We start from the raw sequence: 16,324 nt of genomic DNA, 5'->3' as shown, positions 1-16,324 counted from the left end.
TATCAGATTAACATCTAAATAATTAATTTTGAAAGACCAATCTTGCTTCAAGTACATTATGTGGAGTAATTTTGTTCCTTAAATGAAGTGTTCATTCCCTGGGTTTATTAAAGTAAGGAGGAAGAACTGAAAGAACTGATGCAAAATTCATTAACATTTAGTGCAAGAGACTGCAAGTTTCCAACCCTGCATGTTGCGTTAATAAATTCTGGATGAAATTCTGTCGCTTCTAATGCAGTTTATCAACATGCTGAGAGGATAAAACTCTGTGTAAAAGGACTGTAAACATCTTCTAATCCATAAACTTTAAAGTGAAGTTCCTGCTTTCGTTTTTGCGTTTAGGAAAGAAGTCTCATCTTAGGAAAACAACTGAGAAAAAACTTCCCACAAAAGAAACTATTGCCAAGCTACAACAGTCTGAAATCTGGAAAATGGAGAATGAGTTCTATGAGTTTGCACTGGAGCAGTTTCAGTTTGTCAGAGCACATGCAGTTCGGGAAAAAGATGGAGAATTGTATATTCTGGCTCAGAACTTTTTCTATGAAAAGATATACCCAAAATCAAACTAAGAACAACACTGTACAGTGAGATTGATGGACTTGAATCTTTGGTCACATTGTCATCTTAGTCCTCAGCCACGGAAACTAGATTGCTTGTAGACCTTCAAGACATTTCCTGATAGATCTGAGAACAGTAGGCTGTGGATCACCTCCAAGGCATTGGATACTGGCTAACATCTTGGTAATCCAGAAGCAAAGGCTTCATTTCTTTTATCTAATACTTTCAGTGGGAGTTAATATCCTTTACCTGAAGAAATCTACACTTCTAATTCGGAGCAATTAATACACAGCAGTTCTAGTTGAAAATATATCCAAACAAAAGAATGCTTCTGTTGATGCTCTTTTTAAGTTTCAGAGCTATTTCTTTTCTTTTATACTTCTGTGAAGAGGAAATAATTTTTCCCAGCTTTCAACATGGAAATTTGGTTGCATCCAATAGTGTTAATAACTGGTTGACATCTGTGCTTTGTTTTTGTGAATCATGTCACATGATATTAATTGGGATGGTGAATCATGTTCTGCTGAGAAACGCTGCTACAATTGCCCATATTTATCTATGTGGTTTTCTTTACAAATGACAGTTGATCATGAGTGTTCAAACATCATTTCCACATTAATATTGTAAAAAGTTAAAGAATCAGAGGAGGTTTGGTTTTGGTTTCTTTATCCCCACCACCACTGGCTGAGGTTGGAAAAACTGTGAAGAAGCTGGTATTGTCTGCAGTTCTAGTTGATCCTTACACAGTGGTATAAAAAACATAAACTCAGTATTAAGTTTCTCCATGGATTCTTTGTAATAACTGTAAACTGAGGTATTGGTGAATCCATATTATGACTCCATGAGTGAGCTGTGGTATGGTTAGGGTTTTCCTACTACTTCGATACTTTTATCTGTAGAATATTTTTACTAAGGTGCTTTATAACGTGTTTTAAAGCATTGCATATACAAAAGGAGTAAAATGCTGTAAATACTGCTTATTTTATGTATTTGGACCAAAAGGTTTAAAGTAACTAGTTTAAAGTGGGGTTTTTGCACCCGTTCTGTTATGTGTGAAGTGAAAAGCATCACATCTACTTTGTGGTTGTGTTACAACTGTTGGACATTGCTGAAATGCACCTCAGTGACCTCTCTGACTTCAATACCAGAATGTTGTCCAGGGATTCTCTTTGCAGAAATGTAGTCTTCATCCTTTTATTATGGTAAGAAGACGAGAAGAAAAATGTCATGTGTAGTCTGGTTGGGAAAGATGCAGTGAACTTGATTGACATAACTCTATTTATGTAACTGCCTTATGTGACTATTGTAAATCTGTGAGTTGCCATTATTAACAGTGTGAAACACCTGGTAGATGAAGTAAATTGCAATTGGTGAACAGATGTTTGGGGCCACTGCATTAGAGCAAATGGCAGTGGAGAATTGTAAGAATTTGTTTCCTATTGAATTTTCTTAAAGATCTGAGTTTTTACACATCTTACACCTGCCTTTTCTTGTAATGCTTTCCACAGAGTTTGATGGGGGAAGGCACCAAGGAGACAAAGTAAGGAATGGTGGTAAAGGTTTAAATTCTCAAGGGATGATGCTGAAGGCTTAGTTTAAAATTACCAAGTAGAGTTTCTTTAACCAGCTTGTTCTTGTAATGAAAACAAAGGAAATGGAAAATGTTCTGTGAACCGAATGTCTGCAGCCAAGAGCAACAGCCCGATGACAGAGAGGATAGGGAGAGACTATCAGGTCCATCTTGCATTTTCTTTGTTTTCTTGGATTTTTCCCTTTGATTTTTAAAAACAGATCTCTTTTTGTTCTTCCCAAATAATCAGGGAAGTTCCTTCTGATAGCTTACCCTTTATATAGCATGAACCATGCATAAGATTTCCTGTTCCAGGTCTTGTCTGTTGATGTCATTAATAATGCCAGTGTGCTTGGGAATAGGATGTGTTAGTTCACAAATGAAGGCATTTTTCCTAGCTAAAGAAAGGAACTGAGGAGTCATACACAAGAAGTAGCTAATGGAGATCTAAAGATTTCCATAGTGAAGCAGTAACTTTTTGGAAATAAAATGAGTATTTATAATCCCAGGAAAGATTATTCATTCACTGTTAGTTTTACAATAGATTTTCTTTTGACTATCTCTTTTCTCCTTCAGAGTAATTTGGATCAGTTTACCTTCTTGAGTCTCCTTCAGAATATTCAGAAGAGCACCTCTAAGAGAGCAGAAGAGTTTAGTAAGTGAAAACATAAAATATTCATCTAAGTAATGAAATAGGTATGTAGACAAATGCTTCTCTATTGACAAGAAAACCGATAGGCAAACCTTCTACCGATTTCAGTAGGCTCTACAGAAACCCCTTCTATTCTGTAAGACATTTAAAAAGTTGTCTTTAATTTCTGTTTGCTTCCAGGATTTAGATTTTCTTCATTCTGAGTCTTCAGTAAGGACAATAATAGAAAACAGTAGAACAATGCAACTTTTATTACTTTTAAATGAGCAATATATTTTTCATAGGTCATGTCAGAAAGCACATTTCATTTAATCAGCTATCACTTCCCGTCCTTTGCTGTGAACTGGCAGGGTTGAGACAAGCAAGAAGTCTAGCTACAACTGGGAGGTTTCATTCTAGATGTGCTCTGACAATGTTACTGTCTGTGGAACACAGAAGGAATCAAGACTGTCTACTTTTATATCTAGAGCAACTGTTAAGTCAACTGTGAACTTTTTAGGATCCTTTCAATTGACAGCTATCAAACTTAGATCTCCTAAAAGACAGTGTAGGAGAAGGAGCTTTACACATTTTTAATAACCTGGTTTATTCCTCTTCTATTTGGAAATGGAAACAATCCAAGTTGTTGGAATTAAAAGTGTTTTACAGTATATAAACAGAATTTATCTTGTGAATTTGCCCTTAATGACTTGGAGTGAAAAGCAGCAATACATGGGTTTTTGTTGTTGCAGGTTGTATGATCAGTAAACTTACTATGCAGCCTCCTAAACATGGATCTTCTAACTGAAGTCACTGTAGTCTCTGCACAGGAGCTTGGCTTTCTGCAGGGCTAAGTTTGTTTGAAAGGTGCTGAAACGCTCATCTCACTATAGTTTAGAGTAGGTTTTCTTACACTGTTCTGTACTTTTGTACAAGATTAACACCCAGATTTTGTGCTAAACTTTAGCCCTGTTGGAGCTCTTGATGTCAGCATAATGGCATGAGGTCTAGCTGCACTGGCAACTGCATAGCCATACCCACAGCATGCCGGAAGCACTGGGCAGTGCTGACAGGAGAGCAACAGTGGTTTTAGCTCCTTCCCATAATAATTCTGCAGCCATGCAGCAAGAACATCACTCTTATTAGTGTGTCTGTAGACAGCCACTAGGCTAGGGTGCAGAGTATCCTATGTGCACATTCCTGCTTGCTCTGAGTTGATTTTCAAGCAGTCTCTCTATTAGTGGTATGCTGATCATGGCCTCTTATTCAAACAGGCATGAAAATTTATAGCTATACAATACGGGAGAGGAAGAAGCAGCCCACCCTGGTCATTTGAAATCCCTTTTCTGGGTACTTAGTTTTCTCTGAAGATACGTAGCTATTTTTACTTTCCAGGAATAAACATTTGCTTATTTATGGTCTCAGAACTGTTCAGTTTTATATTGGGGAAAATTCAGTTCTTTTATAATTCTGTTTAAATCTTTTATTGAGCTTCCCTGGTGTTGCTGAACACGTATATGACAAAAAGGGGTATGGATGACGCTGTCTGAACTGTGCTGCTTAAGCAGTCAGTGGAAAAGCCTGGTTCAAGTGCACTGCCAATTTAGCTCTTCAGAATTAGAGCATATTTTATGACTACTAGAGATTAAACTTAAGGAAACTGTAAGGCTGCTTAGTTGGATGGATGCTTCCTTTACTGTAAGCCTATGCAACTATGTAACCTAGAAGCAGTATTTATAGAAAGAGTCCTCTTCCTGAGACTTTTCTGGAGCATAATTATAAATGTTCATACACTTGTACTGTCTGATATTTACATCAGCAGCTTTCTGTAGCTTTGGTAAAGAGAGACAGGTTTGTGAGCATTTCTAAAGCAGTACTGAATGTAACTTTGAGAAACATGGATTGTGCGTCATGACTCGTTTCTTTTTGAACACACACACACACAGCTGAATAGTGCCTTTTTTCCTCACAATCCATGTTGAAGATGCTCGATCCCACTCACCCTCCGTAAACTGATTCGTTTGTGCAATACTGTTCCAACTTGAAACCATTTGGTCGCACCTGTTTGAGAAATAACCTCCATTTTTTCCTCACTATGTTGCCAGCTTTCTGTTGTTGAAGTGTTTCAGTTGATTACCTAATACAAATGCTACAAAATAAAACACCCAATGGGAAGGGGAAAGAAAAGAAGTCTGGTGTCCTGTCTTCATATTTGCATGTCACACTCACATTAACTGCTTTCCTTTTTCCCCCTAGAAGATGTTATGCAGTACTGTGAACTTTGTCTGCAGCTATTGTGATTTTGGGGTGAGCTGGAAGGTAGCTTGTCTGTAATGATTTCACATAGCTATAACCAAATATATTTATAGGCTTGTAGAATGTGCTTTGTGCTTTCTGGCTAGAAATGTAATAGATTTGCAGAAGGTCACTGTGCTGAAAGCGTCAGTAAAAAGTTCTTCACGTTAAACTCAAGATGTGTAAGAACAGAAAAGTGGCATTAAGCCAGTGCATTGGTACATATGTGATTCCCTGTCTGAGGGAGTGAATGACCACTTATAGTGGTACTGGAAGATGCTCAGTTACAGTGATGAATGTGATGTAAGAACTGGAAGGTAAACTTCATTTGCACTTGTAAGCAAGCACTTAAACCAAGAAAATACAGTGAGCATGGGATGCACTGCACTGTTGAAGTGCATACAGCAACCGTTGCCCAGTAAACATTCCTAGCTTCATGCACGATGGAGCTGGAAAGTCATCTGACCCAGCCAAGCTTCTTAATGCAATAGTTCCTAAATATTCAGTTGTCAGCCTTGATTAAGAACCACCATGCAGCTACTTAGGAACTTCCAGTTGAGGATTTTGATGGCTTTCAAATCCCCCTTTTGTTGAAAGTAGGCTTTTCCTTCCTTCCATCAGTGGAAGGGGTAGGTGTAATTGTACACAGGAAACAAAGCTTCTCTGCTTTAATCAGCCAGGAGTAAGTGGAGATAAAAATTGCCCATATAAAGGTACAGGACTTCCAAAAGTTGCTGCACCTCTTTACAAAATGATATAGCAAACAAAATGGGGGGGGAAGGCCAAAAGAAGTTCTAACACAGAAAGAATTTAAGATGACAGTAGCTTCTGCTGGGAGAGGCAAAATGATGGTAGTGTTGCACATCTGTGTTAAATACTGGTTGAACAGCTTTTTAACTGATGCTGCCATTTGCACTGGTTATTAATCTCATCAACCAGAGTTCACGGGAGGGGAGTGAAAGAAGGGAAAGGGGTTTTTTTTTGTTCAAAGCTAGTCAGGTCCTGTATTTTCATTTTATTTCTTGTTTGAATCTTGCATTTGATTTCAGTATAATTTCCTTACTTCTTAATAAAATACAAAAAGTTGCTAGTGAATGTCAAAGCAATGTCCAGATGTTTTCTTCAAGCACAAGTCCCCTGCTATGACCTCCCCCTGGCTTCATTACCACATAACGCAGATGTGGTAACTTTCAATAAGAGCTAATTTAAAGGACTAATAATACTCTTTATTAAAAAAAAACCTCTACAAAGAACACCTGTGGCCTAAAAATGAAGGCTTTGAGACCTTTCACCTTGTCATAATAACCAACTGCATCCTCATAAAAGTGGAAAACACTGTGATAAACATTCTCTGCCCAATTTCTTCACGTTTACAAGGCTGGTCCCGAATCCACCCTCAGATTTGCTGTGCACAGACATTAACTTCTCATAATAAACATGACTGTCAAAATAATTGCACAAAGAGCAACTACCCATCATCTTCCTGGGAAAAGAAATAAATCTTGGAATAAAATAGATTAAAATAGTGATTCATGGGAATTGTGCTTATAGTTCGATTTACACAGGTATCGCATTCCTGTGATGTTTTAACAAATGGTTCCCTACCTTGCTGTACACATGCATCTGTTGTTTCACCCTCATATTGAGATGAACTCCTCTGTGCTTTCCAACTAAGAAAGCATTGTATTTCAAACAGAAATGCAATATTAATAAGGAAAAGCAGTGTTCTATTTTGAGAAACATGCCTAATTTGGTACGATAATTTAAATGCTGTAACTCACCCAGAGCTCTGGGTTTGATGCAGTGGTTACTGGAAAATATGATGAACTGTCTCTTTACCAAAGAAAGAAAAAAACATAGTCTAGAGAATAGTGGTATTCTGGCCCTAAAGACATTATTGTCTTGACAAATATCGATTGCCATTTTTAGCACAGAATAGCATTTGGCATCCTTAATCTCTTTTATTTAGAATTTAATAACTTTTAAAACATTGCGTGACTTGGAGAATTGGCAAGGGGAAGAGGAACGCTTAAGTGCTAGAGACTTGTGCAGTTACAGGCTGGCTCTGTCAGGACTGCCTCACTGCAGTCTGTAATGAGTGAATATACAGGCAAATACATAACAGTAGATACAGTAAGAAATTGTATGTATGCGTCTGTATAAAGAACACAGAGGAAAGTGTAGGAAGGAATATCTCACTGTATGAGACTGCAATAATTCCTTAAATCAACAGCTCTGACTGCTACCTTCAGCCTTATCATCTGCTCTGGATCTTCAGTGCCTTCCCTTGACTGAATTAAGAAACTCAAAATTGCAGCCATCAAGGCCACTGTACTATAAGCAGGGCCTGTACACCAACAAATGAAATGTCTCCTGCTTCTATCCCCAGCCCAAATCCATGCTTCCAGTGCTTTGCTCCAGTGCTATTTATAGCTGAGCTATAGGTCTGGAAAAGCAGGTTACATTCACAGGAAGGCTTGTCTGCTCTGCATTTGAGGTTCTTCCTTCTTGAAGATAAAATAGTAATTACCTGATAGAAGGCTAGGAGAAAGCACCAGAGAAAGCTCAGATTATGTGAAGCAAACACTGTGTGCCTTTGTTTGGTGTCTATTCAGAATGAGTTCACTGGCTCAGGCAGATTCCAACCAGCCATCTGTTAATACTAAAGGCTACTTCGGAGAGCTGGGTAGAAACCTGAGATTTACTTCTAGTAATAATTGCTATAAACATTTTTCCACAAAACTTTGTTTTTCTTAAGACAAACAAGGATTTTTTCCCTTAAATACAGAGCAAAACAGGAAAGTATCAGTGCCCCTACATCGCAGCAAATGTTTTTTGTCAGTGTTTTTGGTTTCCCCCTCCCCAAATGTATGGAAAAATGTGTGAGAGTGTGACATCTGTGTTCAGCCTCTCCCTTCTCTCAGCTGCCTCTGTGAGATAGTGCAATAGGCTTCATTCCTTCACAAGCCTTCCAAAGGACAAGTCTTATCTTGCAGGTATTGTTCTAGGACATGAGATCATGCTCCAGTATGGAGTTTATCAAAGTTGGTGTTTACTCAGGATCACCTTTGAGCCTCTGGTGGCAATAGAGGTCCCTATCCTGCACGTCAGAGGTAGTGCTCACGTGTTGTACTGAGTTAGCTTGTGCATGCTAGTGGCTGTGCATGCAGTGGTTTGGATACCTGATGTATCTGACAGTCACTTCATCTAGCAAGGCTATATAACTTGTGGGCCTGTTTTTTTTTTGTCTTTGTGCAGGACAAGATGAGAATCATGCTGCAGTCAACAGGTTTTATTAATTACAGCTTTGCAGCAGGCCCATGTGTAACTTTAGTTCCATACTCCCTCCTCCTCAGCTCACCCATCCAGGAATGTTCTCTTACCTATATATGTGCGCATGTGTCTACACATATATAGTCATAGCTCTCATCACTTGATCATATTGAGATAAATGGAGAGTGAATTACAAAGCCAAAAAGACTGGCAGACAGCTTTGTAAGCCAAGTTCAAAAACCTTGTCAGTAGTCAGAGGGAGCAAAGCATGCCCAGGCAGACACTTGAATGCGCTTTCAGAACCCATCTTCCTTGTGTAGCTGAAATGGCCTCTCAGCATCTGTTGAGCAGTCCAGTTTTGGTTTTACTCTTTTTGAGTACATAGGAAAACAATTTAAAAGAGAAAGCTATTTTCTGCAATGAAAGATCCTGATATTAAAGCTTATTTCTCCTTTAAGAACAGTGACAATCCAAGGCACATGCCTTGTGACTGAGAGGAGGGAGAAGCCCTGATGTCCTGCTTTATCACAGATACTGAGATGGTTGTTCAAACTTCTTTCTTTATTTTATCTCTGCTTATGTGTGCTGATTTCAACACATTTCTTGTGATCTCTCAAATGAGTGAAGATGTGTTCAAAATCCCAAAGCATGTGCTTTTCTCTACAGCTGCATTGATAAACTCTCCCCCATGCCAACCGCCTTTTGTTTATCCAAATTCAAATAATGATTGATAACTGGAAGTCTTACTGTCTAGTTCCAAAGATAGTGCAGAAGATGAGGAAATGTGTATCACAGCTGTATGGGATATTCCAAGATCTCTTGGTGTCTGTAATATTCCATAACTAAAAGCAATACAAACTAACGGTTGTGATAACAGTATTTGTCAGGATTTCAAATGTGGAGCCTGAATGTAGGTATTTATGTTAATTTGTAGCTATCTAATGACTTGTTTATGTGTTGTTTTGTTCAGGTTGAGCAAGTATCAATAACTTTCTAGGAAAGCAGAGTATCAAGTTCTGGTGCCAAGGCATTAACATCCATCAGCAGTTTGGCATCTGAGTTTGTAATTGTTTTCTGTTGTTCCTTGTTATGAAAATACATTTGTAACAATATTCTTTTAAAGACATTTCCTCTTTGTATTCTCTTCTGTAAATCACATCTGCAAGAAAAATGTGAGTTAGGGACGTTAATCATTTGGGAGCCCTGTGTCTAAGGCTTTGAAGGCAAAGTGCTGCTTCTGCTGACTGTAGACTTTTTGCCCAGGGTGGTTTCCTCTTTCCATATAAATCATAAAACCCCCCATACTGCTGTTCTTCCCAAATCAGGTGGGGGCAGGGGGAACCCCCAAGGAATAAATAGCTGCTTTTCATGGGATGTTGCTGCCATAAAACACAGGCCAGCAACAGAGTCTTACAAGATTTTTGGGAAACAGTGTTTAAGCAATATGAATGAAAAACAAAGCCAAATTCTTCACCTGCCCAAAGCTGGGGCAAAACCCCAGCCTCATTACTTCAGTAACTGATAGGATTCTGTTCTCTGAACACCCCATTCAGATTAGGAGTGTTTCTTGGCATTCTGCAGATTGGTTTCTAGGCTTCAACTGCCAATACATCAGCTTTCTGTTAAGGTATCAAACAGTAAGATCTATTAACATTTCTTCATGTCTCAAATTTCTGTGAAGAAGATGCAGGTGATGGGCAAAGCTGGCTGCTGGGTGAAGACTTGCCTATCGAAAGGCAGGAGCAAGGTTAGTTGTGGAATACTGGTGTCCAGTTTTAGGAATGATGATTTTCCAGTCTGTCAGATGACACAGAGCGTAACTGAGAAGTTTAAGTAATTTCCCCACAGTTATGCATCAGAGACAGATGTTTTACCCTGCACATGTGAAACAAGTTGACTAACATAGGAGGCGGAGGTGAATTCCTGCATCTTGCACTTCTCATCTTTCTACTCGTCTCTGGACATCTGTCATCATCATCATCTATCCAGTAGAGAATAGTGTCTCCATCAGGTAAGAGCTTTCTTTTCCTACCTGGGAGCAGTATAGATGCTTGTTCTTTGTAGATAACTTGATGTAAGAGCTATGTTACTATTATTACACATAAATATTTTTATTGGCAAATAAACCAGTAGTGCTGCAGATCAAAAGGAAGTCTGTGTTGGTAAGCAGTTTTGGCATGTGGCTGCCATAATATCTGATTGTTACCAGATAGTATTGCAAAGAGGCCTCTTATCCTTTGCAATGTGTTTGTTAAGAAGTCTGGTACTGATGTGCTTTATCAGATGTAAGGCACTGAAACACAGGTGGGATTTATCTGTCTTAAGAGAGTGCATCTCCTGATCCTTCCTGCTGCCTGTGTGGCTGCTCGCCCCTTGCCCAGCTACACTGTGGGCCTGCAGGCACTTCAGCAGGGATGCCCTGTGCAGGGCAGGGAATGGCCCAGCTGGATTCCTGTTTCTGCCAGCAGCAAGAATGTTGCTGCCAGCCTTTGGGTACAGCAAACAGGAACAGGTTTGAGGAACAGGGCCGTGACCTGGTGGGTATTGATACTGATTCACGTTAGGGTAACAGCAAGATTGGGTTTATTGTTGCACTCCTAAGCCAGGAATGCAGTGTCTGCAAATACAGCAAGGATGCTGGTATAGGTGAATTGCTCACAACTATGCAAGAATGTTGTAGAGGAGCCAGCAATCCAGCTGAGACCTCCTGAGCCCTGCAAGGGCTGCTCCTGTTTCCTTGCTAATCTTCTTCACATATAACTTCCTACCTTGGCATGACTAATTCTCCAAATTAATGTGTCCTAACCTCAAGCATTTTAATGTAATAAAATAGTAATTTATGTCTTAATATGGAATTTAATTTCTGTGCTTGCCTGTCATGTTTCAGGCACCAGAGGGGTCAAAGAACACATGTGGGTGTCTGGGGAGTCATGAATCCCTCCAACTTGCTGTTGTTGGCTGAAGAGACATACCAGGGTACAAGATGCTGTTTGTTGGGACTCCAAAATGAACACTAGCCCCTGAAATGGGAAACACAGCAACATCTGAGAGTTGGAGCTAACTCCTTTGACTCATTTGGAAAAGGGTCAGAACAGGAACAGCTGTATGTGCTGGCAGCATTAGGGGATTAGAGTGCAGCAGTTGTACCTGCTTCTGAGGTTCTGTGTTACTGGAGGACAGAAATGCCATGATTGCCTTCTTTGTTCATCCGCTATACCAACCACTTAAAAAAAACAGGGAGAAAAAGGTCAGAGAAGGTGATCTGATCCTTTTAGGCATCTGTAGCCATTGAGAGCAGTGGTGTTTGGGTCCTGTCTAGTGAGCAGTCAGATAGCCTTGGGGTGAAGTGGGCAGCTGGCAGGAAGAACTGGGGAGACAGAAAGAACATAGAATTACGTAGAACCTGCCCACTCGTGTTCCCAGACTAACATCCCTCTTGCCCAAACTCTACTAACATTTGACAGGGTAAAGATGGGTTACTTTTGCTTTATTTTGTAAAAGAAAGCATCCTCCCCTGCCCCAGCAAGGACTAGGCATACAACATGAAAGCATGAGGATGTTGGACTGAGATCATGCCAAAACCCCCTTTCATTTTATGCTATACATTCAGGCCTATGTTTAACTAAAAACATGCTCAAGAGCACATGTGCCCTCGCCATGCAGTAATGCTGTCAAAAGGAATATTACCTTCCCCTGCACTCTAAAGAAATACTGCTGATCCATAAATATGTGCCTGAGCAAGCTGAGGGCATCACATCTGCTTTAGAGAGCAATGGCCACAGGACCTTTCTGGGACTCTGGGCAAGAAACACGTTTAAACTGTGCCCAACCATGGTTGCAGAGGCCATTGTTCTGTCCTCCCCCTCCCTGATCATCCACTGTGTGATCTGGATTTTGAAGGGAAGACTTGCTCTCTTGGCTTCTGAAAGCTCTCCCCACCTCCAGAGGGGCTGGGGGTAGGTGCCCTTCACAGGACAGAAACTTGCTTTAGGGTTAACATGCATCTCTTCGTACTTGCTGCAATTATTGCATGTCAAATGACCCACGTTAAGCATATTACTAGGGGTGTGCTAACAGCACCAGTGCATTAAACCACAACTGACAGCCTGACCCAGCACTGCGCTTTAAAAGGGCAGGGCCGCAGCGTTGGAGTTGGAATTCTGCTTTAATTAGGCCATTACCTGACCTTCAAAGCTGTATTTTCTTCCTCCTCTGCATGCTATGCTGGAGGAAGGGCTGCTGGAGAAGACAGGAAGAGCCCTATCTGATCGTTATCAGAGGGAACAAAAGCCATGTGTTGCTTTTCCTTTTTGACTGGTGCAATTAGTTAGGCTTGTGTGGAAGAAACATGTCAAGGTAAATGGCCATCTCTGCCTTTTCCCTTGCTCATCCCTGGCAAGGTCTGTCATTTGCTCCTTATGTGAAAGGCTCCTCAATCACCTGTTGACAGCAGTATCCCTCTCACAAGACTTGCAGCATATCCCGATTACGCACCACCACAAGGTACCTTTGCCCAGGCAGTGCATCACGGAGGCCTGTCTCTACACTTAGGCTGCTTTACAGACTAAGTGCACTCTAACTCTCCTCATAAAACTTTATATGAACCCGGGCGTTTCTACATATCTCTGTGTCCCATCCCCCCATCCCTTCCTCCCCTCCAAAAGAAGCTTTTCCACTTCTATAGGTATATAAGGATCTTCCTGTGCAGGGCATGTGACACCTGTGGTGCTTTACCAGGAGCACGCTGCCACTGTGCCCACTTCTGAGCAATCCCAACCCCTTTTGGCCTCCTTGTCAGAGCTCTTTCATGTCTCCTGTGCTTGCTTTTATTTCTTGGTCTTCTCAAGCAGGGCTCATCTGTGCTAGTGCATTTATCTTTGGAAAACCAGTGAAATCAGTTCCTGTCTGGAACTGCTGCTGGCTGCACCCGGACAACCTCCATAGCTGCATGCTGCAGGTGACTGTCATGGAAAGCAAAAGACCTGTTTTGTGGTGGTTTTTAGCAATAGATAGAAGAATTTGTTTTCTTTTTAAAGTTCACATTTCAGTGATGCTCTGCTTATGAGAAAGTCAAAAGCAAAGAACTCCAATGCAAATGCTGAGAGAGAATTCACTTTTAATTCACCCTTAGGCCAATTGCAACTGCATTGCTCCTAGGTTATGGCAGAGAAAGGCATTAAGCTCACTCTATATTCGTATCTCAGGAGCCCTTCCTCCCAGGGTGAGCCATGGTCACAAGCCTGTGGTCATACCCTCCATCTCACTGCAGATTTCCTGTGTGGCCACAGGAAAGCCGCTTTGAACTGGTGCTATCTCCTTCGATTTGACCAGCAGTGCTGCTAGCCCTTTTCCTCCTGGTGAAGTTGAACGTGTATGAATACCACGGGGGCTCTGTCTGCTCCAGGACAGTGCGGATGGTTTGTGTTTGTCCGTTTGGGTCCTGGACCTCAGCAGATGGTGATGCCTGTGTCACTGATAGGAGGGAAAAGTTTGCAAAACCCTTCTTTCTTTGTGTAATCACAGACATTCTAAGCAGTCTTTGAAGGGTGATGGAGTAGCAGTTGAGCCCATCAGGGGTCAGAAATCAGATAATGTGTTAGAAAAGGAGGAATAGTCAGCGATGAGGATAACGGAAACAGCACTGAATTTTCACGGTGCTGTTATGCAGTTACAATAAGTACTTAGCTCTGTTTTCTAACGGGAAAAATGCAGGCATGGCAAGATCCAGTGGCTTCCTCAAGGGCATACAGGAAGGTGGCTTTATTGGTGCTAATGTATGGAGTGATTTGACCAACAAATAACTTGTCCTGTGCCGTCAGGGAGCCTTGAGCGCGTGGTGCTGGGGGCCCGCTCCTCATCAAGCCCCTGTTCTGCAAACAGGGACCTATGTGTGGCTGCCCAGCTCCAGGGGCAGTGCCATGCTCGGTGGCGTGTGGGGAGGGTGGCTGCAGATACCCTGTGTGTGTGTGTGCGCGCATCCCTTTTTAGGAGGTGGCAACTGTACAGTTACAGTTAATCAGAGAGACCATTTGTGCTTGTTATCGATCTAACTGTTGCCAGAGGGCCTGGTCTTTTAATCTGATGGCATTCAGCGCTGAGCCTGGGGACAGATAAACCATTAACTGCTAAGTTCAGTCTCTGTCAGGCTCTAGACAGCTGCGGAGAGGCAGCGGCGGGGCAGCGAGCTCGGCGGCCACAGACTCGCTGCCTTCGCCCCGTGATGCTGCCCTCTGCCCTTGGCTTCCGAGAGCGGGCACGGCCTCATCCGAATCGTTTCATTCCCTTTAGAGGCTCCTGTACAGCGAAAGAGGCACAAACCGCGGAGGGGACGTGAATCACGTCCCTGGGTCGGGAGTCTCTTCTCTGGGTTGGGAGCCACCTCCCTGCGGAGCCCCCGCGCCGCCACTGGATGGCGCACAAGGAGCGGCACCTCGGGGCCGCCGTGTGGCCCCGCCTCTCCCCTCCAAGCCCCGCCCCTCCCCGCCGGGCCCCGCCGTCCGCGCCCCCCCTCCGTTACCGGTGCCTCCACCGCGCGGGCTGGGGAGCAGTGGAGATGCTGCTCGGTGCTGAGCGCTCGCAGCGAGGGACGGGCGGGATCTCCCGCTGGGATAAACACGGCCACTCTTTTCCCTTGGCCCCTTATTCCAAGTAAAGCGTCTTTTTTGGTGGGTAATTCTAGTGCTAAATCGAGCCTAATTATTATAATACCATGAAGGGCTGCTTTAAGTTACATAACGATCCTTGCGTTGTATTTATATGAATGAGGAATTAAGCTTAAAAGGTTGCTCTTCTCAGAAAATGGATTGCCTGCTCGGTTCTCTCCATCGATTAGTTTAGGTATTTAAAGTGCTGCATTTTATCTCACCAGCCACCCAATAAATTTGTCATCATGATACTTAAAGGAGCAAATTCACATTGTTTATTTTCCCCAGCCTTTTTGGCATATTTCTTGCATATTGCACCTTGAAGCTATATTGTGTTGTATGACGGAAGAGCAGTGATAACCCTTCTACTTAAATAAGCACGACAGCATAACATCTCTGTTCAGCTGAAACGCGAGCGAAAGGGATGCTGCAGTGCGAAATGTGTGTTACATTGCAGTGGATGAAGTGAGGATAGCAATCCTGAAGAGGTTTTCACAAGGACTACAGACTTCCTGGAGGAGGGTTTGTCAGAATTCCTGTTCGCTCCAGAAACTGGAGTTCATTTCTCCTTGGAGCTGCAGATAACAGGAACCATCCTCATAATTGCCAAGAACTTCAAGACTGCGTAGCGTTAGGGATTTTGAATGTGACATGTGCAACTAAGCAAAAAGAGACAGGATGCACACATGCGTTTCTGTATCATAGATTTCTGAGGAAATAATAGGATGAGGTAAAGTTGCTAAGTTAAATAAGAGCATCTGGTTTTCCTACTGAAGTTTTAAGCCTTTTTCAATTGTCTCCAAAAGGCATTGGGGAATGGGGGGGGGGGGGGGGGGGGGGGCAGTGGGTGGAGATTCTGTGCCAAGATGCTCAGAACAGTTGAAAATCATACAGGAAGCACTGCTTAGCCATGGTTGTGCCCCCCGAGATGGGGTGTTTGCCCTGGTGGTACCCAGGGAGCAGCCTTAGCACACACTGGGCCAGGGTCCAGGCACCCCTGTGATGCTGCACTGTGCAAGGAGCAGTGAGCCTCCACCAAGGCAGCCACTTCCACCACTGCCAGTCTCCAGTGTGCTCCTTCAGTTCCCCTCTCTAGTTTCTCAGGTTTACAGATCTGCTTTTGGTCTCTGAGTGAGCGATTGCCACCCGTTTCCTCACCCCGTGTCCCGGCTGGCGGTAGGAGTACCACTTGAATTCCCCAAACAAAATGGAAGTGGAAAGTCTTGGGCTTAGTTGAAAAGAACAGCGAATTCTGCTTGCAATCTGTAATGCAATTAGCATTATTTGACTTGGCAGCCTTCGGAGGGCCTGCGTGGGCTGCAGGCTGTGAGGGCCTGGAGTCAGCCTCTGTCT

At 42.4% G+C, this 16,324-nt stretch overlaps 1 protein-coding gene across 1 annotated transcript in view; it reads left to right on the top strand.

Annotated features, from left to right (window-relative positions):
* HS2ST1 (heparan sulfate 2-O-sulfotransferase 1) overlaps window positions 1–4,949 on the top strand; it is an 82,411-nt gene extending 77,462 nt beyond the window's left edge. Inside the window, exon 7 of the mRNA XM_057402742.1 lies at window positions 343–4,949. Within this exon, the coding sequence (XP_057258725.1) occupies window positions 343–569 (227 nt within the window). The 3' untranslated portion in view covers window positions 570–4,949. The remainder of the gene's footprint in view (window positions 1–342) is intronic.
* Window positions 4,950–16,324: the final 11,375 nt, after the last annotated feature.

The sequence above is a fragment of the Pezoporus wallicus genome, unplaced genomic scaffold, assembly GCF_028554395.1.
Source record: "Pezoporus wallicus isolate ANWC-B61680 ecotype Strahan unplaced genomic scaffold, APGP_CSIRO_Pwel_v1 contig_8333, whole genome shotgun sequence".
NCBI lineage: Eukaryota > Metazoa > Chordata > Aves > Psittaciformes > Psittacidae > Pezoporus > Pezoporus wallicus.
This window is presented reverse-complemented; position numbering and strand designations above follow the sequence as displayed.